Below are 26,036 nucleotides of genomic sequence, written 5' to 3' on the forward strand. Positions count from 1 at the left end.
TGCTCCTCTCTGCTCTGTCTCCTCCCCTCCGCTCACTGACTGTCGGGCGTGACATCATCATCACGGCCCGACAGTGTCTGTGAGTGGAGGGGAGAAGACGTGGCGAGGGGAGGGAAGCGCAGATTTTGATTGACAGGGTACCTGCGGCAGGGGGGCGCCGATATTTAAAGTGTGCCTGTGGGGGAAGGCGACGATTTTCACAGGACTCTAGCACCGGCGCTGCCTAAGAGGCTCGGAAAACAGCTGAAAACAAAATGGAAGGCTGAGAACTAAGCAATGAGAGGCAGGAAATTAAGAAAAAAAAAATCAGAAACATTGAGAGAGGTTTGAGGGAAATACAAAATAAATATGAGCAATAGCATGGAGGGAATCTTGATAGAGAAAACTTTATAAAATAATAATAGATAGGAAATGAATAAAGTAAGGAAAGAAAGACAAAGATTAACCAGATAAATAGTTAAATAGCATAGTAATATATAAACAGGCAAAAGAGAAATTGACGGTGATGGTGACAGGTTTGAGAGAGACCGCACAGATATGAGGGTCGTGTACAGTTGGACATAATTCATAAGCATTAAGTTTTGTGACACAGGAATGAATGTACAAAACCTGCAAATATGTTTCGCAATTGTTGATGACTAAAATAAAAAAAAAAAAACATTTTAAAAATGCTTGAGATAATTGTCGGATTTTCCTGGGAATAAAGTAGTGACAATTAAAAATAAATAAATCAGTATCTAATGAACTTATCTTATGTGCAGCCCAAGATGTTTAGTTTGTCATGCTCACATATCAATGGTAACATCAATATTCACGTCTTCTCTCACCACTTTGCAAGCTAGAAGTATGTCCAGGGGGTAAATGTATCAAGCTGTGAGTTTTCCGGTGGGTTTGAAAAGTGGAGATGTTGCCTATAGCAACCAATCAGATTCTAGCTGTCATTTTGTTGCATGTACTAAATAAATGATAGCTAGAATCTGATTGGTTTTTCAACCCCAGACGGAAAACTCTCAGCTTGATACATTTAACCCCTAGGTGTGTGGAGAGGTGGTAGAATTTGGGTAGGTGGACTGTGCAAATGTAGAAACGTCCCATCAAATTCAGACCTGCTACTGCTTCAGAACCAACCCTTTTATTAATTAAAACATTTCCTGTTTTATCCAAAATACTGCTCAGTTTAGCTCTGCGTGTGTGTGTGTGCGCGCGCGTGTGTCTGTGTGTGTGCGCGTGTGTGTGAGTGTACGTGTGTGCATGTGTGTATGTGTGCATGCGTGCGTGTATGTGTGTGTGCACGCGCGTGTGTGTGTGTGTGTAGACAGGGCTAGTCCAACTATGGGAAAATAAAAGCATCTCTTTCTCCATACACTGATAGATCTCTTCTTTACAGGCACAATGTGGACACAGAGATAAACATGAGTTGGCAGATAGTGAGACTACAGAGAGGTTTTTCTCTCACACAGGAAGCCCTCCCAGAGAACTGATAGTAACTATTACATAGCAAACTATGACCTCAAAGGAATATAGAGATATATTAACGGAATCCCCACCCCCCTAAGTTCCTATCCTCATCTTATAATACATGAAAGGTTTTGAGCCTTGACATAAACCAGCAGTGGGTGTTTATCTTACATTGGATACACAATATATATATATATATATATGGAATGCTCTACTTTTTAGTATTTCTAAAACATATATAATAATATAATATAGATATAGGACCGATAAGAACAGTGGTTCATTCACCCCTATGGGAGTAAGGCTTTCCATTTATAAACAATCTCCACTTACATTACTGACCAGTGATATCTAGAGATCTCTTGTGACAAGGGCATTAGTTGGGTAATGTTTGAACATGCAGCGTTTCATATCTCCAGCTGATTGAATTTTATTATACTTTTCTCCCTCTTCAGGCTTTGCAGATGCCAACCAGTTTAATTATGGAGATGGCAACACCAATCTGGGGAACAGCGTCCAGCTTGTTTCCTCTACCCTTTCAATCCCGTGTGATGTGGAGAAAGATGCCAGCCATGCCACACAAATCACCTGCTACACCAGGTATTTCATCGCTCAGCTTCCATAGCCTGTACTTGCTGTAAGGGTGATTCAGTAATCTGCAGACTGGCAATGCTTTCTTAGGTGCACAAGTGCATCTACTTAGGAGCATTTCAAGAAGTATGCCACCTTAAAGGTATTCCAAACACCTATTTTTTGGGGGGCCTCAGGGGCAAACGCCAGATTTCTAGAGGGAGTTTCTAAGCCACACCTCCAGAATGCATGTAAGGGGCTGACTATCATTTGAGACAGAGCTAGGCAGTGCAACTCCCTTCCCACGGAAAATAGTAGCCAACTGTCCTGAATTTGGTGGCACAGTCCCAATTTTGTGAGACTGATCCACTCAGTCAGGACTTTGGGTACTTGGGATGTATGTCCTGCTTCACACTGTAATGTTTATTAAGGGCGAGCATTCACAGTAGTGCATGCAGCTTGCCCTTAATGAATAGTACAGTAGGGACAGAGTCATGACTGAACACAAAATTGTAACTGCCCCACCAGAATCAGGACAGTTGTCAGACTGTGTCGCTCTATATTACCTGCCTTGAGGCTTTCACTACCCGCTATTTCTTGTGTCTTAGGCTCAGGTGCTTGATTGGATCCTGGAATGTCGGGGCCCTGTTTGGAAAAAAGGATACGTACATGAAATATGGAAAGTCTAGCAGTGAGTGATCGCTCTAGGCCTCCTTCCCCCCAACCAAGGCAATATTAAATCAATATAACTAACATTTAATAATTAGGCCTCCCTACCTAAAACAAGTCCTGACATTAAATTAATATTAATAGCACCCACATTTAATAAGTAGACATATTTCCCCCCTAGCAGCCCATACTTTTAATTAATAGCATTCAAAAGAAATAAATAAACCTATTTCCCCCAACATATCCTTACATTAAGTTAATAGTACTCAAATTTAATAATTAAACCTATTTCGTCTTAAACTGTCCCAACATTAAATAATTAGTATTCCCATTAAATAAATAGCCCTCCTTCTCACCAAAACTCGGCCCAGCATTCAATAAATAGTCCCCAAAGCACCCCAGCATTTACTAAATAATGCCATCACCCCACATTAAATTAGTAGTCACTATCATGACCCCACTATTAAATTAAATAGTCCCCGCCATCAAATAAATTGTTTCCATCAATGAAAAAATACACTCACTATTAAATGATTTGCACCACTCTCGTCATTAAAACAAATACCCCATTACAATAAGTGCCACCCTCCCTCCCCCCCCACACACACACGCTCATACACACACGCTCATACACACACGCACACATACACACACGCACACATGCTCATACACACATGCACACGCACACATACACACACTCATACACACATGCACATGCACACACACACATACACACGCTCATACACACAGGCACACATACACACGCTCATACATACACACGCTCATACACACACGCACACATACACATGCTTATACACACACACACGCACGCACGCACACACTTATCTTTTTCCATCCGGCTCTGTAGGTTTTAGTGGAAGACTGTTATGTCTGCCTTTCGTTTCATTCACATATGGGACATAACTATGTCATGTGTTGCTTTCCCCCTTGTTAGATGTCAGCGCAGGAGAGCGGGGGGGAGGGGGGCTGGAAGGGATGCATAGTGGGGAGGGATGAAATGGATACTAGATCCACAGGTGGCAGTAAAGTGGCTGGTCCCGAAGGAGGTGTCAGCGCATCAATAAGTCCCGGCCAGAGGAAGGGAGGTTTCCGGGCGTCTGGGAGTGGTGGATGATCTGGAATATCATATAGTGGAAACGGTAAAAATGTCATATCAATATCCAACCTACTCTCACTTTAGGACCCCCCTTTATTCATTTAAAAGTTTACAATTGTCTGTTAAAATGTATTCTGGAGACATGAGAATGGGACGTAAGGACTGTGTTCATAAAATGTGTCCCTTTTGTGTGTTTGAAGCTCTTCATTACATTGGCTGTAAAGAGCCTGGAAATGCGCTCTCCTTCAGATGCAGACTGAAAGGTGCAAAGTGCATCCGATATTAAGTGTAGGGGGGAACTCTCTCGGAACGCGCAGGTTGCAGAGAAATCAAAAGAGACACGAGTCCTCATGTAAGAGTGAGGGTGTTCCTTGCAAAACACATAGTAGGAACATTAGTGCTCCTAGTTTTGTAGAACATTGCTAAAGATGAGATTTCAGATATTATATTTACCTCCCAACATTTCAGATCCATGAATCAGGACAAGGGGTATGGTCACATCTTTATGAGGGTGTGGCCACATCATGTGGGGGGACAGTTATGCCCATGGAAGCATACTTATCACTCGTGAAGCACTAGACTGAAACTTAGCCACCTGCAGTCCAAACATTTATTCATTTCCACGCACTCCTTTACCTCCCAACCTTCCCACCACGGAACAGACATGTCCGTGAGATCATATCTTCCTTATACCCTGGAATGTCCAGGAGACTCCCAAAATTTGAAGGAGATTGTGGGCTTTGACGAGCTACATCATCAAGCCTCATCAAGCGGTCCTAATGATGCAATTTGTGTCATCATGGCCCCACCCCCTGCTGCTTGATGGCGCCATAGTATAATTGCGCAGTGGGAGCAAGGCCGTGATGACTTGATATCTCATTGGCACTCCCAACCACACTTGCGCCTTGGTCAATAAGGTAGGCAAGTGTGCATGGGACAGACACATCTATGGATGGGACAGCAGGGACAGTCACGCCTAGATCGGGACAGTTGGGAGGTAGGGATTATAATAATTACAACTATATTCAGGTGAAAGTGCACAGTTTTAGGGATTTTCAATGCTGTGCATGAGGTATATAGTTGCACATTGGCGCGTAGCATGGACGCATAGATTGTGGCTGTGTCCTCTGAGAGGAGAGAGTAGATATGCACCTTGAAACGCAGTGGAAGGACCATCTAGGTGTACGGGTGCAACACCAAGCCTTACTGTCACGGGCACTAGGAGTCTTTACCCAGGGATCACCAGATGGTAGGCTTACCAGAGCAATGTAGATGGTAATCGAGTACTCTGGTAGCTAGGTGATCACGGAACATGAAATGATGGCCGATGAGATGCTCAGGAAAGTCTATGACTAGCAACACTGGTAATAATGAGGTAATAATACACAAGGAACTGTATGGACAAGGACACGTGAAGATAGTCAGTGGTCTGCGATAGCAAGTTGTACCACTGCTATAGAGAGGAGGAATGTCCAACAGAAACAAGGAGGTGATGAGAGTCAGCGGTCTGCGGGTAGCAAGTTGTACCGCTGTCTGAGTGAAGGAATGGAATCCAAGTGGAGGTATCCGGGTAGTCAGTGGTCTGCGGCAGCAAGTTGTACCACTGCTATGTGAGAGGATGATAGAACAGGTGATACCGGAAACAGGGATCAGTGGTCTGACATCAGCAAGTTGTACCACTGAATATATATGTGAGGAGGTGCACAGGGGAAGACTGCAACACAGGATATACACAGGCACCTTATACACGATCCACAGTAATATGCACAATATAGATATACATATAGATATAAATGACTGAGCAGGTCTGCAATCTAGAAAGTCTCTTGAAGTAGTCCAGCACAATTATAACACAGTCAATGATGGCAATAGACTCAGCGGATAGCAGACTCCAGAGAGAACCAAACACAGTCCAGCAAGATATGCAATACACAGCACAGTCAATGAGAAGTATGCATACCGTGGTTCAGCAGTAGCAGTCAGATGGGATAGCAGCGGTACCTGAGCGGCGGGAGGCCGCCTGGATAGGAAGTCCCTGGATAGATGAGGCAGCGGTCTAGCAGGTGCAGCGCACAGGTGAGTAGACCAACAGGGACACGAATTCACAGGAGTCAGCAACACGTGGAACTGGACTCATAGGAGACCCAGGAGAATGGAGATGATCCAGCAGAGGGTAGTAGATGAGATACAAATCAAATGCTGACAGGAGGGTAGAGACCAGTGGAACACGTGAAGGCGTGGAGAGTGGATCAGCAGGAGATGGAGGATAGCGCTGACCACAGCAGCAGGACTCAGCGGCACACGGAGGTAACCAGTAGCAACCACAGGAACCAACAGCGATGGGAAACAGGAGTGCAGCGCAGGGCAGGAGCTGTTGATCACGAAGTGTAGCAGATGGTAATGAAAGCGGCAGGCTCGAGGAAGTCACAGCAAAGATGAGATGAGACTGTAGTGCACGGAGGCAGCGGATAGTAATCAGCTGGCAGTCACGATGTTGAACACAGGCGAGTTGAAAGCAGGAGACTGTAGTGCACGGAGGCAGCAGATAGTATTCAGCTGGCAGTCACGATGATGAACACAGGCGAGTTGCAAGCAGGAGACTGTAGTGCACGGAGGCAGCGGATAGTAATCAGCTGGCAGTCACGATGTTGAACACAGGCGAGTTGCCAGCAGGAGACTGTAGTGCACGGAGGCAGCGGATAGGAATCAGCAAACAGACTTGATGAGAAGCAGGTGAGTGAAGTAAAAGCTGGAGTGCACGGAGGCAGCGGATAGCAATGAGCAAACAGTCACATAGATGTAAAATAACGTAGAAGTGGTTTAGAAGACTGTAGTGCACGGAGGCAGCGGATAGGAATCAGCAAACAGTCATGATGATACAGTTGATGGTAGAAGTGGTATGAAACCACAGTAGTAGAAGTGGTTTGGAAACCACAGGAATCAGCAGTGCTGAATACACGAGTAATACAGGAACACCTTCAGAGACTCATGAGGAATGAGACTCCAAGATCAGGCAACGTGGTGTTGACCACAGGTGCTTAATATAGGGAGGTTGCCTGATCTGCCAATTGAGTTAAAGGGTATACACTGAAGTATAGAAAAGGGCTGCGCATGCGCAGACCCTCAGGATGGTGGACGACCACGGTTCCTAAATGTCCGGGAAGAGGCACTCACGGTCCGGTGAGTGACAGTACCCCCCCTTTTAAAGGTGGGCACAGAACGCCTGGAACCGGGCTTGTCCGGATTTTTGGAGTAAAACTTCTTCAAAAGGGCAGGAGCATTAAGATCTTCAGCTTTGATCCAAGAGCGCTCCTCAGGACCAAAGCCCTTCCAATGAACGAGGAAGTGGAGGACTCCTCGCGAAATTTTTGCATCTAGTACCTCGGTAATCTCAAAATCCTCCTCCTGATGAACTTGAACTGGCTGCGGAGCTGAGGGAGGAGTTGAAAAACGGTTGATAATAAGAGGTTTGAGTAAAGATACATGGAAGGCATTAGAAATCCGAAGACTCTTAGGAAGAAGGAGTTTCACACATACTGGATTGATAACTTGAATGATCCTATATGGACCAATAAAACGAGGGGCGAATTTCATGGATGGAACCTTCAAACGAATATTTTTTGTGGATAACCAGACACGATCTCCAATTTTTAGTGGTGGAATAGCCCGCCTCTTCTTATCAGCGAAAGATTTATATTTGACAGATGTCTTCTTTAAACAGGTTCTGACCTGAGACCAGATATTTTTAAAGGTCTGACAAACAGTTTCCACCGCAGGAACTTGGGTGGGCGTGAGGGCAGGAAATTCCGGAAAAGACGGATGGTGACCGTAGACCACAAAAAATGGAGTTTTGGATGATGACTCATGGTACATGTTGTTATGGGCGAACTCAGCCCAAGGGAGTAACTCTACCCAGTTGTCTTGATTGGCTGATGAAAATATCCTTATAAAAGTCTCAAGATCTTGATTGACACGTTCGGTTTGTCCATTGGATTGCGGATGGTAAGAAGATGAGAGTGCTAATCGTATGCCCAAGGTTTTACAAAGGGCTCGCCAGAATCTGGACACGAATTGTACTCCTCTATCAGACACAATCTCAGATGGACATCCATGGATACGGAAGATCTCTTTAATGAAATGTTCAGCCAGGATAGACGAGGAAGGCAAACCAGACAGAGGGATGAAATGAGCCATCTTCGAAAATCTGTCCACTACCACCCAAATAGTGTTATGGTTCTTACTAGGTGGTAAGTCAGTAACGAAATCCATACTAATATGGGTCCATGGTTTGGACGGAATGGGTAGTGGTCGCAGCAACCCTGCTGGGGTTCTGCGGGAGGATTTGAATTGCGAACATAATTCACAGGAAGCAATGAACTCTTTGACGTCTCTCCTCATTGAAGGCCACCAGTAACTTCGAGAGAGGATCTCAAAAGTCTTGTGTTCACCGGCGTGTCCAGAAAAACGAGAGGCATGGAACCACGAAAGGATTTTCCTCCTTAGAGTAGGAGGCACGAGGGTCTTCCCAAATGGTAGCGTTTTGGTGGATGAAGCAGCCAGTGAGATACATTTGGGGTCTAGAATGGTATGGTTGGAAACCTCTTCTATATCAGAGGACGTAACAAAGGCTCTAGATAAGGCATCAGCTTTTTTGTTCTTGGCAGCTGGTTTGAAGGTAATTATTAATTCAAAACGGGAAAAGAAAAGAGACCATCTTGCTTGACGAGGGTTCAAGCATTGGGCAGACTGGAGATATGACAAGTTCTTATGATCCGTGAAGATCGTCACCGGATGGCGAGCTCCCTCCAACAAGTATCTCCATTCCTCTAGTGCGACTTTGATAGCCAGTAATTCCTTGTCCCCGATGGTATAATTTTTCTCTGCGGGTAGGAGACCCCGAGAATAGAAGGCACAAGGGTGGAATTTTTGCTGTTCCGAGCGTTGGGAGAGAATAGCTCCTAAGCCCACATTAGAGGCATCTACTTCTAGGAAGAAGGGGAGTGTCACATCAGGCTGTCGAAGGATTGGAGCCGAAGAGAAGGACTCTTTTAATGTTTGAAAGGCTTGAATAGCCTCAGTTGACCATTGCTTAGGATTAGCCCCTTTTCGAGTCAGGGCCACAATAGGAGATGCAATGGAAGAAAAGTCTTGAATGAAGCGTCTATAGTAATTGGCAAAACCTAAAAAACGCTGGATCGCACGAAGAGTAGTTGGCTGGGGCCAATGTAGTACAGCATTTACTTTGTCAGGATCCATCTTCAGGCCAACTCCGGAAACTATATACCCCAAGAATGGAATCTGGGGTAATTCGAATGAACATTTTTCTAATTTACAGAACAATGAATTTTTCCGTAGCCTGGAGAGGACTTCTGCCACATGTTGGTGGTGAGAGGGCAGGTCCTGTGAAAAAATCAATATGTCGTCCAGGTAGACGACGACACATACATATAATAAGTCCCGAAAAATCTTATTGATGAAGCCCTGAAAAACAGCGGGGGCATTACATAGCCCGAAAGGCATTACCAGATATTCGTAATGCCCGTCTCTGGAGTTAAACGCTGTCTTCCATTCGTCACCGGAACGAATTCTGATTAAATTGTAGGCACCACGAAGATCCAACTTAGTAAAAATACGGGCTCCCTTGATGCGGTCAAATAGCTCAGTGATCAACGGAATGGGATACCGATTCTTGATAGTAATGGCATTGAGTCCACGAAAATCTATACAAGGGCGTAATGATCCATCCTTCTTTTTGACAAAGAAGAACCCAGCTCCAGCGGGCGAGGTGGAAGGTCGAATGAACCCACGCTGGAGGTTCTCCCGTATATATTCAGATGTAGCTTGAGTTTCAGGTAACGAGAGTGGATAGACCCGGCCCCTGGGAGGAGTCTTGCCAGGAAGAAGGTCAATCGGACAATCCCAAGAACGATGAGGAGGAAGACGTTCAGACTGAGCTTTATCAAAAACATCGGTAAATGAAGCATATTGAGGAGGGAGTCCTGGTGAAATAGCTGAGATGGAAGCTTGCTGTACCTTGAGAGGAATGACTTGGGAAAGGCAATGATGGTGACATTCAGACCCCCAAGACGTGACTTGAGGGGTGCGCCAGTCAATCTGGGGAGAGTGACACTGAAGCCATGGAAGGCCTAGGACAATCGGACTTGTCGTAACAGGAAGAATTAAAAACGATATCTCTTCATGATGCAGAGCACCAATCTGAAGTGTTACTGGAGACGTACTCTGGGTGATGAGACCGTTGATGAGACGTGATCCATCGATAGCCGTCACAGTAATGGGAGTTTTTAAGGTAATCACTGGTAGAGACCATTGATTTACTAACGATTTGGAAATAAAATTTCCTGCTGCTCCGGAATCAATCAATGCCTGTGACTCAAAGGTTTTGGTAGCAAAGGAAATAGTCACATCAAAAGCGCAGACTTTAGATTTCATAGACGATGGAGAGGACTCCAGGGACCCTAACTTCACCTCTCCAGAACTAGTTAGGGCCTGGCATTTCCCGATCTCTTAGGGCAGGAGCTGAGGACATGAGTGGAATCAGCACAATAGATACAGAGTCTATTCTTGACTCTTCGTTTCCTCTCCTCAGAAGATAACTTGGAACGTCCTATCTCCATGGGAATCACAGCGGGTGACACTGGACGAAATTGAGGGTTAGAGCGAAGAGGTGCTTTAGCAGAAGTCGTTTTCTCAGCCTCTCTTTCACGAAATCTCATATCAACACGATGGCATAGAGAGATCAAATCTTCAAGTGACGAAGGAAGCTCTTGGGTAGTCAGTGCATCTTTAATTTTATCGGAAAGCCCCTGCCAGAAGGCGGCAACTAGGGCTTCAGTGTTCCACTGAAGTTCAGAGGCTAAGATCCTAAATTGAATGACGTACTGGCCTACAGTATGAGATCCTTGTCGCAGACGGAGGATGCTGGAAGCAGCGGAGGTCACACGACCTGGTTCATCGAACACACTTCGGAATGTAGAAATGAATTTGGCACTATCTTGTAATATTGGATCGTTCCTCTCCCACAGAGGGGAGGCCCAAGCCAGGGCTTGTCCTGAAAACAAAGAGATAAGATAGGCCACTCTGGAACGATGGGTAGAAAAATTTTGAGGTTGGAGCTCAAAATGGACTGAACATTGGTTAAGGAAACCCCTACAAGTTTTGGGGTCTCCATCGTACTTTGACGGAGTAGGCAGGTGAAGCGTGGAAGCTGTAGACACCTGGGATGGCAATGGGGAAACGGAGGAAAGCACAGGAGCTTCAGTAGTAGCTGTCACAGTCTGTCCAGATGTTCCTTGGGAGGTTAATGACTGATAACACTGAAGTAACAGCTGTTGGCGGGCATCCTGTTGCTCCACACGGCTAACCAGATGTTGCAGCATCTCTTTGGCGGTAGGTTCCACATCTGGGTCTGTCATGGCCTGATCTTACTGTCACGGGCACTAGGAGTCTTTACCCAGGGATCACCAGATGGTAGGCTTACCAGAGCAATGTAGATGGTAATCGAGTACTCTGGTAGCTAGGTGATCACGGAACATGAAATGATGGCCGATGAGATGCTCAGGAAAGTCTATGACTAGCAACACTGGTAATAATGAGGTAATAATACACAAGGAACTGTATGGACAAGGACACGTGAAGATAGTCAGTGGTCTGCGATAGCAAGTTGTACCACTGCTATAGAGAGGAGGAATGTCCAACAGAAACAAGGAGGTGATGAGAGTCAGCGGTCTGCGGGTAGCAAGTTGTACCGCTGTCTGAGTGAAGGAATGGAATCCAAGTGGAGGTATCCGGGTAGTCAGTGGTCTGCGGCAGCAAGTTGTACCACTGCTATGTGAGAGGATGATGGAACAGGTGATACCGGAAACAGGGATCAGTGGTCTGACATCAGCAAGTTGTACCACTGAATATATATGTGAGGAGGTGCACAGGGGAAGACTGCAACACAGGATATACACAGGCACCTTATACACGATCCACAGTAATATGCACAATATAGATATACATATAGATATAAATGACTGAGCAGGTCTGCAATCTAGAAAGTCTCTTGAAGTAGTCCAGCACAATTATAACACAGTCAATGATGGCAATAGACTCAGCGGATAGCAGACTCCAGAGAGAACCAAACACAGTCCAGCAAGATATGCAATACACAGCACAGTCAATGAGAAGTATGCATACCGTGGTTCAGCAGTAGCAGTCAGATGGGATAGCAGCGGTACCTGAGCGGCGGGAGGCCGCCTGGATAGGAAGTCCCTGGATAGATGAGGCAGCGGTCTAGCAGGTGCAGCGCACAGGTGAGTAGACCAACAGGGACACGAATTCACAGGAGTCAGCAACACGTGGAACTGGACTCATAGGAGACCCAGGAGAATGGAGATGATCCAGCAGAGGGTAGTAGATGAGATACAAATCAAATGCTGACAGGAGGGTGGAGACCAGTGGAACACGTGAAGGCGTGGAGAGTGGATCAGCAGGAGATGGAGGATAGCGCTGACCACAGCAGCAGGACTCAGCGGCACACGGAGGTAACCAGTAGCAACCACAGGAACCAACAGCGATGGGAAACAGGAGTGCAGCGCAGGGCAGGAGCTGTTGATCACGAAGTGTAGCAGATGGTAATGAAAGCGGCAGGCTCGAGGAAGTCACAGCAAAGATGAGATGAGACTGTAGTGCACGGAGGCAGCGGATAGTAATCAGCTGGCAGTCACGATGTTGAACACAGGCGAGTTGAAAGCAGGAGACTGTAGTGCACGGAGGCAGCAGATAGTATTCAGCTGGCAGTCACGATGATGAACACAGGCGAGTTGCAAGCAGGAGACTGTAGTGCACGGAGGCAGCGGATAGGAATCAGCAAACAGACTTGATGAGAAGCAGGTGAGTGAAGTAAAAGCTGGAGTGCACGGAGGCAGCGGATAGCAATGAGCAAACAGTCACATAGATGTAAAATAACGTAGAAGTGGTTTAGAAGACTGTAGTGCACGGAGGCAGCGGATAGGAATCAGCAAACAGTCATGATGATACAGTTGATGGTAGAAGTGGTATGAAACCACAGTAGTAGAAGTGGTTTGGAAACCACAGGAATCAGCAGCGCTGAATACACGAGTAATACAGGAACACCTTCAGAGACTCATGAGGAATGAGACTCCAAGATCAGGCAACGTGGTGTTGACCACAGGTGCTTAATATAGGGAGGTTGCCTGATCTGCCAATTGAGTTAAAGGGTATACACTGAAGTATAGAAAAGGGCTGCGCATGCGCAGACCCTCAGGATGGTGGACGACCACGGTTCCTAAATGTCCGGGAAGAGGCACTCACGGTCCGGTGAGTGACACTTACGCATTGAGTTTGCGGCATAAATGACCTCCGTTAGAGGCAGCCATTTTTAGATGGCTGCATATGAATTGACTAGGAACCATTGGCATTCTCATGAATATTGGTCCAGCCAACAACATGGCTTCCTCTGATGTGTATATATGTATATACTGTGAGAAAAACATTAAAAATGGTAACTTTCTCTGTTGCAGGCCTATGCCGGCCGACAGCTACGCGGTACGAGTGAGCGTAGACGGAGTTCCTGTTGACAGCAGCAACATTTGCTATGGTTATTTCCAGTATTGGTGGTGTAGGTTCCAGGTGTGTTGGCATCAATTATCTACTTATTTTTCCTGAAACATGAAGACTGATATAGCAGCCCATTGACTTGAGATTAAATAGTATTAACCGTTTATGGACTGTTTCTCGTCACCTATGCAGCACTGTCATTTTCAATGCAGTGTATTATAAGACAAATGTTGAACCTGAAAGGTTTTGTGCAAATGTGCCCATCTCATTCCACTTTTGTGAAGTGCCTTCGTTCTGTATCATTTTGCAAAGCAGTTGGTCAACTGAACATATTATATGTATAAAAATGGGATGGGCATCAATGACAATTATGTGTCTGTCCTTATAATAGTTACAGTTCTATTATATCTTTTGCATTCTGGAACGGTTCATATAACTAACTCGGAATATACAGCATGACCTTTGCAAATTCAAGTTGAACAGTGTATCTGTCATGTTTGTCTGCATCCTGTAGACTGTACTTAACGCATTCCGATCTATTGATTTAAGCTGCGCTTTTGTGTCGCCAAAGCTTGACTGAATGTCACATCCACACATGGAAAATACTGTCTTAACAGACAACAGTAGCCAGATTACTCGCACAACATATGAATGGTCCTAATGTAACATATATAGTTATATCAGTTATAACCAGTGACTGATAATAGACTTAAAAGGACACCTGTCGTTAAAAGCACAAAAGTTCCTGGGCAAACATGTCTTTTTGACGGGAGAATTCCAACTTCCAACTGCCTTGCACCAAAATATTCTTATTGTATGTACATGCATTCTATGCAAATATCACATGCACTATACTATACTATATTATTATCTATAAAAATATATTCTCAGTACATAAATTAGACAGTGATATCAAAAACAAAACCTACAAACATAGTATTACTTGCAGTAACATTTTTTTTATATGTAGAACAATATGATTAATAGTGTATTATTTCATTCATTTTCAGACAGATATGTACTACACCCCAGTGATTAGCAGTATCACACCATTGTCTGGAACTCCCGGTAATTACGGCATGAAATTAGTTTTTGTTATTGTTCATTTTCATTTAACAAAAAATATGATTTTATTATTCAGATTTGTATATAGTTCTTTACACTTGCTTCCTAATGTGTGCAGTTTTTATATTACTTTACTTATGATTTAGAGGGGTTATGAGTCTATTATATTTGTCAAGGGAAATATTTTTATTATGGAGCTTCATCTCGGGTATGTCGTTGTGTGCACTGTTATGAAGTGTGTAAGGATAGAACAACCTGCAGCCAATCAGATAATCAGAATGATGACAGCAGCACAAAGTATCTCAGGAATGAGTCCTAACCACTTGTGGTCCATTGAGCATAAATTTAGAAAACTTGCATTTCAATCACCCTTCACCATAAGCACTAATTCCGCAGCGCTGTACAGAGAACTCACTCACATCAGTCCCTGCCCCATTGGAGCTTACAGTATAAATTCCCTAACATACACATACAGACAGAGAGAGAGACTAACGGGTATATTTACTAAATGGCGGGTTTGTAAAAGTGGAGATGTGGCCGATAGCAACTAATCCGATTCTAGCTCTCATTTCTTTAGTGCATTCTACAAAATGAAAGCTAGAATCTGATTGGTTGCTATAAGCAACATTTCCACTTCTTCAAACCCGCAGTTTAGTAAATCTAGCCCTAAGGGTCAATTTTTTATAGCAGCCAATTAACCTACTAGTATGTTTTTGGAGTGTGGGAGGAAACTGGAGCACCCAGAGGAAACCCATGCAAACACAGGGAGAACATACAAACTCCACACAGATAAGGCCATGGTCGGGAATCAAACTCATGACCTCAGTGCTGTGAAGTAGAAGTGCTAACCACTGAGCCACCACGCAGCCCCAAAAATGTTCCCCACCCCTTCTTCCCTGGTTGTGTAAAGCTGCATAGTTTCTTATCATTATGGTGAATATTATGCTATGTTTTGATCCTTTCTAATCTTTGGTTTTATAAATGACAAAACAAATGATGCAATATTGTTTTGCAGATAAATAACAATACTTGATGTAAGCATTAAAAATTATAATTAACAAACAACAAATTTCTAATAAAAAAACATAGCTGTAATCAATAAACAATAGATTAAATAATGTATGTATATTCTCTCTAGAGATATTGAACTACAAACTAAGTTGATTAAATTGTTTAAATGCTTATATAACTGAAATGTAAAACTCTTTGTAGTGACCATAATATTGCTTACTTATTGCCTACTTAGGTGTGTTATTAAATGTACTCAAAATACAGCGTAATTTCTTTGACTTTTAATGTTACATTAATCTACTTTAACCATATTATATTTTAACAATGAATAAGGATATAGACATATGTATTATCACTAAAACATAAACTCCTCTTGTGTACTATATATAATTGTATTCTCTTAATGAACATAGTGACAGAATCTGACATCCATTGTTTTTTTTCAGTCACCCCAGCAAAACTTTAGTAAAAACCTGAATGTCTTGCAGACTTGTGTCACAGTTTAAACAGCACGGCTACAAGGTGATAGGTGTCACTTAATGCCACACCTGAGTGCTAAAAAATGTATATTATACAACAAGTTTTAAGCGTCTTTCGTCTCTCCTCAACTATGCGTGAGGGTGTCATCTGCAAATTGTCAAACTAGAGGATGTGACCTGGAGATGAAGATGACACACCCTTAGCCTAACCTGGCCTGTGTTTTCTATGCACCCTTTCAAAGACAATAGCAGCCCTATCCGTAGATGAAGATAAACTTCATATTTTCATAGGTAGCTATCAGCACCCGTCAATGTTTTAGGACATGGGTGTAAGTCTTGCCTCTACCAGGGGTTGGCGCCAGTATGTGTAACGTATCTTTGTGTTCTTTCACACTGCACACGCTCAGAAAGTAAACGTACGTAACTGCGGGTATTTAGACCAGCGGCTTCTTGGCACTTGCGACTTCCTTACGCCTGAAGAGGCCTGACGTGGAGCGAAGTGGCGTTCAGTAAGGGAGTTTTCAAGGAATTGTGTATGGATTCAAACTGGGAATTAGTCGTAGTTACAGCTGAAAAATAGTTTTTATTTGCGGGTGTTCAGGGACAGGTGAAAATAGCGAACTATGATGATCACTACCACCCAAACTAGCGATCTGCTAGTGAATGTTTCGCAGACGCTTATTGAGACATTAGTAGTGGCTCCGCCATAGACTAGGATTTGACGAACACGTTGTAGCAAAGATAAAAGAAGGATTCATTTTGTACTCATGTCCGAAAGTTGTTCCCGCTGTATTAGGTTATTCGTTGATGCTTCATAGCAATTGTGCCCGTAACATATAAAATAAAATGTTTCTTTACATGTTTGCAAATGGGCGCATTTGCTGCTCATTGAGACCTGGACGCATCTTCAACTCTGAATTGCGCATACATAGGAGCGCACCTTTATCAGTCGTAAGTTGCGGTTATGTTCCGTTCTGAGTCTGCCCTCATTTAACTGTCCAGATAAAGCTTCCTCAAAAACGCTGACTTTGGGAAGCAACAGTGTTGTCAGGACCCATGTTGTGTACACTTTATCCATTTATTGATCTTTGTTTAGCTTACTATTTATTTATCTGTGTTTATTAAATACCATTTTTTTGCTTAATTCATGCAGGTTCAATGATCACAATCACAGGCAGAATCCTCACGGACGTTTATGGCAGTAACACAGCTTTAAGTTCCAATGGAAAAAATGTCAGAGTTCTGAGGCAAGACCCTTGTAGAATAAACAGCGTCTTACATAGTGTCTACATCAGTGATGGACAAAAGGCCTTATAATATGTTAATACAGATAGGTGTCTCTTTCTTTGAGTAAATGTGGTATTTTAACCTTTTACTGAGATTAAGGGTAATCTGCAGCCCTTTCGAAGCTCAGGGTCTCCTGACGTGTATCATGTTGCCCATTACTGGTCTACATATTATGCAGCTCTTTACAGAGACTATGTAATCCTTCACATCAGTCCCTGCCCCAATGGAGCTTACGCTCTATATTCCCTACCACACAGACGCATACACCCACTAGGGTCAGAAGCCAATTAACCTATTGTGTTTGTCTTTGGATTGTGGGAGTACCTGGAGGAGACCTATGCAAACAAACTAACTCCATATAGATAGGGTCCTGTTCGGAATCAAATCCAGCACTGTGAGACAGCAATGCTAACCACCATGCCACGGTACGACCCAATTGTTAATAGCCTCGTTTACAATAATATTGTAGGTTCAGAGGAACTAGAAGCAGCCCAGGGAGATTATATAACTTTGAAGATATAGGATTGTGAGACTGAGAGACAAAGGGGGACACATTCCTTAGTCATTCTAAGGGGGTCCTAATTAGAAAGTCAAAAGTTAAGGTGGAGTTATGGCTAAGCTAGATACCCAGGACACTGGCAGCTGTGTTTATATCTTAAAACCTTAGTTATTTAACTTCAAAGTTGATCCCTTGTTCTTTATTTTGGTGATTAATCAGATTGTTAATACTGATTTAATTGTCTCACAGGGTTTATGTTGGAGGAATGCCATGTGACCTGCTGGTACCTAACTCTGATACTCTGTAAGTAAAGTGCAACACACATCCAATAAAGACAAGTTTATTATGGGCTAAATAGGCATTGTACCTACATTACATTTCTCAGGTGATCCATCGGAATGTCAGAGAACTATCTAATCACCTGGCACCTCATTCCCCGCATAGTCACATTTATTCATATGATTGACAACTGTAGTATTGGTTACTTTGAAACTTAAATAATATTCGTAAAGTCCAGCCTGATAGTACCAAAAGTAGCCAACTTTTCTTATAAAATGGTAGACATTTTCAAGCTTAAATATTTTAAATAAACAATTCTAAGACATAAGCAGGGTTTAATTTGTGTTGGAATGACCAGAACGACATTACGTCATTTTTGGGGTTCAGTTGTCCCACACAGCCTGGTCTTTGTCCCATCTGTGGGGATATTTCGGAGGTAGGACCCCCTTGTGTTGCTCTGAAATGAAGGTCTACACAAAGTATATGTTATGCACAATCAATAATGATACCCACAACTCAACAAGGTAGAATGAAGGGGGCTGTAAGCTTGTTAAGTCTAGTCCCACCCACATCAGGAAGGCCACGCCCTTAATGGACTGGCCAACCTCCGAGGAACACCATTGCATATCATTCTCATGCTTATCCAGACGTCCAATAAAATGCGCTATTCAGTAAAACAACTGAAACGTCGTATCCTGTGTGCAATGCAGTTATGACATTATATGCTTCCGCAGGTATGGGTTGCAGCTTGACAGTACCTACAGTGATACAGGCTCAATGATCTGCCAGTATACCGGGACATATGTTGGTAAGTTGTGCATTAACAAACCTTCCATTGTCAGGAAACATAATGGTTTATTGAACTAACCGTTTCTGTTGCTTATGTTTCCCGTAGGTCATCACAATGTCAGCTTTATCCTAGACAGTTATTATGGAAGGTACGTTATATTGCAGATATAGTCACCATAACAAGGGTCCGTTACAACTAAGCGGTGAACATTTAGGGGTAAATATATCAAGGTACGGGTTTGAAAAAGTGGAGATGTTGCCCATAGCAACCAAACCCACAGCTTGATAAATTTACCCCTTAGAGTGCTGTTGAGTGTACTGTTGTACACAGCACAAACATATTTTTACTCCACAAATGTGGATAAATTTGCCCATTTGCCATGATGGTTTTGCAATGCCATTGAGCCATGCTAAAATAAGTATACAAGGTTCAAAGGTAAGAATAAGAAAACTGAGCTGGCTATGTGACTCTCATTAAACAGAAAGGAGACTACAGCGCTGTCTTTCCTTAGAGAGTCAATTGGGCAGTTTGTAGTAACAAATACATTGGTGTATGTGTTCTGTACCACCAACCGGACATGGTGTGTGTTCAGGATGTACATATGCAACCCAGCTGAAAATAATGGTGTCATGGGCTGTAATAAATTATTCATTGCATTGAATGCAATTGGACAGGATATACTTAACATGCTTAAAGCACAACGTTTCAGGTCAAAGTGGGCGTTAGTAGATTGAATGTGAGACGGCCACTTGATGAATTCTCCAGCTCACATCCTTGTATGTAAGTGTCTTCTGACTGCTTGAATTAAATAGAGTGATTTGCTCTTTAATGCAAAGAGTACTACAGCCTGTTTATCTTTACCTCTAAACAGAGTTGTGTTCACAATGGAAAATCTATACCTTACCTAAAAACATTCTTGATTGCAAAAGCAAGAAAAGTAGGCCACACCCAACAAGCTCATGTCAGGCTAAGTTCTAGAGAAACCACTCCCCTTTTCTGGCAGATTACTTTTGACAGCTTGAAAATGTGACTGTCCTACAAAATTGGGACTGTTGACTATATTGCAATGTAGACAATGCATTTTATTATTCCAACTGTTAAAATAGTCTAAAAAGGAAAAGTGGAGATGCTGCCCATATCAACCAATCAGATTCTAGCTATCTTTTTTTTTATATAGAATGTACTAGGTAAATGATAGCTAGAATCTGATTGGTTACTATGGGCAAGACCTCCACTTTTCCTTTTTTTAGAAGGTTGGCGACATCTACCCCGTAATCTTAGATGGTGGCAACAGATAAAAAGTTTAGTAACTTAAAAAGTCAGCTGAACAATGTTATTTAATAATGACTGACCCCATGTAAAGCTAACTAATTTATGTCTGAGCAGCACTCTTGCAGAACATAAAGGAACACTGTCCAATTTTTAAAGCATTTGTCCTTTTCGTGCAACTATGGACCGTTTTCTTGTTTCAGGAGTTTACCAAACTTGGCCACCTACTTTGTATCTACCCTCAATAAAATCGCCATGTTCCAGACATATGCAGGTGAGAAGGGTTATTTATATCATCTTTTCACTACTGAAAGGCACAGATGGTTGTGTATTCATGTCCTGCATGTTGTGATTACTTTTCTAGAGATTACAGGGATTTTCCCCTCTGCTGGGAGCATACAAGGAGGCACAATTATCACAATCACTGGACACTACTTTGATAATACTGACGCTCTAGGCAAAGTCCTCGTTGGAGGTGAGTAAATGTAATTTATCAATGATGACTGGTAATTTGGAGGCAAAATACATGTAACACCTCTTTTCCTAGGATTAAGGTGTGTATGGGTATGTGTGTGTGTGTGTGTGTGTTTGTTACGGTTCTAGCCCACTAGTTTATCTATACTTTCGTTACGCAGTGCCTCCACCTTGGTCTTCAGACAGTAAGCTCTTTGCGGGGAAATGCCCTTGTTCAGTGACACCAGAAGAAAACCAAGAAACCCTCTGCCACCTTACTCCCAAACCCAGGCATGAATATAGAAAACACAAACCACTCTGTAGCTACCTTTAGAAACCACACCGGCATGTTTATTTCTAGAGTGGTTCCACAGGCTAGTTTATTTTTTTGTAAGCTTGCATAACGAGTGCACATTATAAACAGTATATTGGCTCACAGGTTTTAGCTTATCATATAATAACACACAGTTCTTAATATCCTAAAGACTAACTTCAGAGGTACCTCTGCATCTGAACATTATTCTAGCGAGCAGTTCACACTAAACAGTGACATGTTAAAACACAGCAGTTGAAACCAAAATAACTTTCACATGTAAATATGACTGTCAAATATATAACAATATGCAGCACACACCATAAAGTGCATTTGGTATTTATGTCTACAGGCTCAGTTTTTTACTTTTCAGTAATAGTATATGAGTTCTCAGTAGAAATAAACTGGTGACTGCAATACTTCTATGGTAGAGATCCCTCCTGCAAACAATAAAAAAATAGTAATAAACACAGATTTCTCCCATGCTTGTCACATGTATCAGAACTCCAGCCTCTCTCCAGTGGTTTTTCATAACAATACCGGACTCTTATATCTAATTTCCTATATTACTCAGTCCATAAGCTTGGCTAACTATCCCTAAACTTACCCTTTAAAATGTAACTCAGTCACGGAACAAGGTCTCTGTGATGTCACTGTGAGCAGAGCTTTAACAATCCCTGACATTAGTGCACATGTGCGGGCCATCATGTCTGCCGGCACTACATATATAATGGGTATAAAGACCCTTGCACAAATGTTACAAAAATGTTTTTGTAAAGGTTACCTGCACTGCTTACTTGGGTATCAACAATAATTAACTGGTATATTTATATAGCACAAATCAAACACTGGATTTTTGCAAGGGGGATTTCATCTTTGTCTTTAACCTAATTTTTCATTCACATTTATCATTAATATAGATAACCAACATTTTCTGTCTGCTTACTAAACCTTTTAAAATGAAAAGTGGAGGTGTTGCCTAGAGCAACCAATCAGATTGTAGCTGTCAATTTCTAGAATGTACTAGATAAATGATAGCTAGAATCTGATTGGTTATTATGGGCAAGACCTCCAATTTTCCTTTTTAGACGGTTTAGTAAATCTACCCATAAGAGTCACACTGCTCTGCAAAGAACATTCAGTACGTGGTTTTCTGCTAAACATTTCAGAGCCACAATGTTTTATTCTCATATTTTAAAGCTGCATTTATGGGACTAGTGGAACAATCTTCGTACCCAACACTCCCCTCACCAGAGTCCTGGGTGCTGCCCCAGGCAGGAGTCTTTTTTGCGGTTCAGTCATTCGTCTCACATCCTTTGCCAAAAGCAGGAGTTGTGTGATGCTGTGGAGAGGTGTGATGGCGCAGATCAATATGAAGATTGAATCAATGAATGACCTATTGTGTGTTTAGAGCTTGACATGGGTCATTGCTAATAATGTAGTTCCACCTACAGACAGATTGCCCAGTATGTGAAGTATAATTTCAGAGCCTAAAGCCTGTGGCCATAAGGTGTCTTGCACAAAGTCCCAAGAGACCAATACTGAGTCTCAAATAGAAGTGGTCAACATCTTATGGTATAAAGGTTTTCCTGTCAGTTTATGTAACCCCCAAGCCAGTCCATTTCAAACTCACACTCAGAAATGATCAAATAGCTTTTGCTCTAAGAATTGAGTAAATCTTTTTTGCATTTATAATATCAGATACTAGATACTAAAGAAACAGGGGACTGTATATACCTCATACAGTTGGGGCGCTTTGGGTTTGGGCCTATAGCATGATCCGGTGCCCTTAGAGGTGTTGAGGGCATATATGGTCTCCCTGCACTAACACTGCTGATCATCATGGCAGTGTGATTATCCACTACCATTGTTTGTATGTACAGGCGCCTGGGGACTACCCCAAGTTTTTCTTGTGGTCTCTTTACAGTTCAACCAGGGAGGAGGGGTCCCCCCCGTTTACACTGTCCCCATTTTGGCAGCCATCACCGATTTAACTGGTGTTTGCGCAGATATTAATTATTTTTCTGTTAGTGTGATGGTGTGATCAACGAGCCATGTGCTTCATTTATTTATACCGTATATAATATATGGTGTATAATATATAATGTATTGAGAGGCAACAAAGGTTTCTGGAGCAAAATGACAAACTGTTATACCTAAATGTTTAATTGTATTGTGTTGTACAGGTCAGGAGTGCCTTATACTTGGATTAACAGACACAACAATCACTTGTAAGACGCCGCCACAGCCAACTGCCCTTCCTGCTGTCTTCCCAGGTATACAACATAAAAGGACTTTGCTAAATGTACAGTTATATATAAAGTTTATTGTGATTCTTGTCAGCAGAGACAATGCTTTCTGTTTCAAAGGTTTATATGGCATATGCCATAAATTGTGAGGATTTTGTGAAAGCTTTGTGGTTGGAAATGGCATTTGTGACATAGAGGGCAGGAAGCTAAGACAAACAAATCCTTCAGCGGCCTCTTAGGCTAGGTACACACTGAAGGTTCTTCAGCCGATTATCGGGTCAATCACCCGATAAACAACCGCTCGGCCACATGTCGCGTTAGTGTGTCTACTTACACGATGAACGACAGTCGTTTCAAAGTGCCGATCGTCGTTTCATTTGGTTGGTCGGCATGTTTAATAATCTCGTTCCAATCACCTTCCGATCATGCAGTGTGTACGCACTCACGATCTCCATAGAGTTTACAGAGTCATGATCTTTTCAGACAATGCTGGCAATGAACATGTCTCGTTGAATAAATATAAAGAGTGCTGTAGATGGAATAATTAATTTGTTCGTTCTGAGACTGAATATTTAATTTCAGAGTCACAGAAGCTAACGAAATTTGTAAGGACATGTGGATAGCTTTAACAAGGCGGTTTTAATCAGTGTGACAGGAATGAATGAATGCATATTGTGCTGTTATTCTATAAACGAATATAGGAGCAGGTGAGGAGCACAGATCTGAAGGTAAATCGTGTGTAGTGTGTATGCATGAATCGCCGACCGGTCGAACCTTTAGTCGTAGATACAATAGTTGTAGATAACAGATTTGTTGGAAAGTATCCAGTGTGTACTTAGCCTTACCGGGTGTACCGACAGACTGTCTTGATTTCACGTATGGTTCCAAACCAAGCACGATGCTTGATTATAATCTGATCAAATTAGATTAGCTCATTATTGGGCATACCTGTAAATGTGTTTGAAACAGATAGGAACAATCACAATGATAAGCGTTGATTAACTGTTGTTATAAGTAGGACACTTAGGGATCCTTAATCTAAAAACAATGTCAACGCAGGTATAATTGTAAAAACATCATCATGTTGACTTAAACATAATTATTACATAAATATTACAAACACAAAACTCATTAATAACTTGAAAAGAGATCTATTACCATGTTTCCATTTATTGTTTTAACCACCCTTTTTTTTCCCAAAATAACAAAACATTGGGAGTCACTCCCTGATACCCTATCATTCCATAGATAAAATAAAAGCATTTTCATTATGTGAATTGACTGGGAATTGACTGGGAAGGATGGGAAGAGATTCTTGTAGCATCGCTCAAGCTGGCTCTGTTGTTTTACTATTACGTTTCTTGCAGGCTAAAGTTATGTTTTTAATGATTGCAATCATAATTTGTGGACTGTGACATTTTCATCTCTAGTATTTAATAAAAACCATAGAAAAACATTAACAGATGTGTTACCATAACTAATGATAACAAATACTGGAAGATCCTCCGACGCCTATAGCCAGCAGAATTTAAGAAATTTGCAACTGTTTTATCTGAAATATTTTCTTTTAACTGCATATAGGAAGCCGAGGACTAATGATACAGAGATGGAATACCAGTATCTCAATGAATGATGTACTAAAGTTAAATGAAAATTCAACAAGCTACGTTGGCTCTTCCTGGTTTGATGGATCATCGAGATCTTGGCCTTTGGAGACTTCCGCTTTAATTGCTCGTTTCAGTGGCTTCTTTGTGCCGCCAGAGACCGATAACTACACTTTCTATATCAAGGGCGATGATAGTTTTGCCCTGTATTTCAATGAAACTGGCGACCCAGCAGGCAAGGTAATTAGGATCTTCTGGACATATGTAGTGTATATCTCTAAGCTTCTTGATGGTAGTGTGTTTTAAGTTTTTACACATAGGGCTGGGTTAGTACAACTAATAAATAATTTTTGGGGTCTTACACCTCCTCTCATTCTCTAGCCACACCCCTTTTAAACAGAACAGAGCCTGATTAAGACCAAAAAGCTCCCTATGCAGGTTAGTAATTCTGGCACCTGTCCTCAGTGTCCTTACACATAATTATGCCAGCAGTGCCCTTACCCAGGACTATATCAGGACTATACCTTTTTATGTTTCAATCAGCGGCCCATTTCACAAACTTCATTACCAGCCACATTGCACACACTCCATTGCACAAATATTGTCCGCAACTTCTGATAAATCTCAGTTCAGTTACCTTACAAGGACCCAATTTCTCACCCCATTGTATGGACAGTAACTCTATTGTCAGCCACATAACCCAAGGACTGCATTGTAAGCCACATTCACACTGCATGGATATTGTTTCCAGCCATACTGAATATGATCTATTGTCTACCACATTGCACAAGACCCTAATTACATAGTGACCTCTATTGCACAGGGATTTCAGATGCACAGAGAACACAATTTCTAGTCAAATTTCCTGACGTGAGGCAGAGAAGAGTTGTCCTGGTGGTGTCTTGTCCTGAGTATGCCATGGGGTGTGTGCTCTATCTGGAGGTTTCAGATTTATTCTGCACTATAAGTAACAAATAAAGTAGGTGCCCATAGCAGAGGATGGATGAGTATCCTCCAGACAGTGCACACATGAACATGGTAGAGGACACCATATTGCTTGTTTGCTGTTCCTTATAATAACAGTAATATTAACAATAGCTACTCTGAAAAAATTAGATTAAATCCATTTTTTTGTAACCCACTGTAAAGATACCAGGTAAATGTTAGCTCTTTTACCTTGTCAGCTGACTCCAGTACCCTAATAGGTTTGGAATAACTTAGGCAAAACAGTTAAACAGATTTTTTTATATAAGTAATGCACACAGAAATATACTAATATAAATGAACAAATACCAGGGTTTCTCCATCCAAAAACTTACTAAACTACCCTACCCTAAAGGGC

At 42.3% G+C, this 26,036-nt stretch overlaps 1 protein-coding gene across 1 annotated transcript in view; it reads left to right on the forward strand.

Moving 5' to 3' along the window:
- PKHD1L1 (PKHD1 like 1) overlaps positions 1 to 26,036 on the forward strand; it is a 120,010-nt gene that overhangs the window by 3,964 nt on the left and 90,010 nt on the right. Inside the window, 11 exon segments of the mRNA XM_075214430.1 lie at positions 1,914 to 2,058; positions 13,360 to 13,472; positions 14,411 to 14,464; positions 17,105 to 17,198; positions 17,987 to 18,040; positions 18,751 to 18,824; positions 18,912 to 18,954; positions 20,279 to 20,349; positions 20,440 to 20,550; positions 23,028 to 23,117; positions 24,672 to 24,934. Coding sequence (XP_075070531.1) covers positions 1,914 to 2,058; positions 13,360 to 13,472; positions 14,411 to 14,464; positions 17,105 to 17,198; positions 17,987 to 18,040; positions 18,751 to 18,824; positions 18,912 to 18,954; positions 20,279 to 20,349; positions 20,440 to 20,550; positions 23,028 to 23,117; positions 24,672 to 24,934 — 1,112 coding nt within the window.

This window comes from Mixophyes fleayi, chromosome 5 (genome assembly GCF_038048845.1).
Source record: "Mixophyes fleayi isolate aMixFle1 chromosome 5, aMixFle1.hap1, whole genome shotgun sequence".
Taxonomy (NCBI): domain Eukaryota; kingdom Metazoa; phylum Chordata; class Amphibia; order Anura; family Limnodynastidae; genus Mixophyes; species Mixophyes fleayi.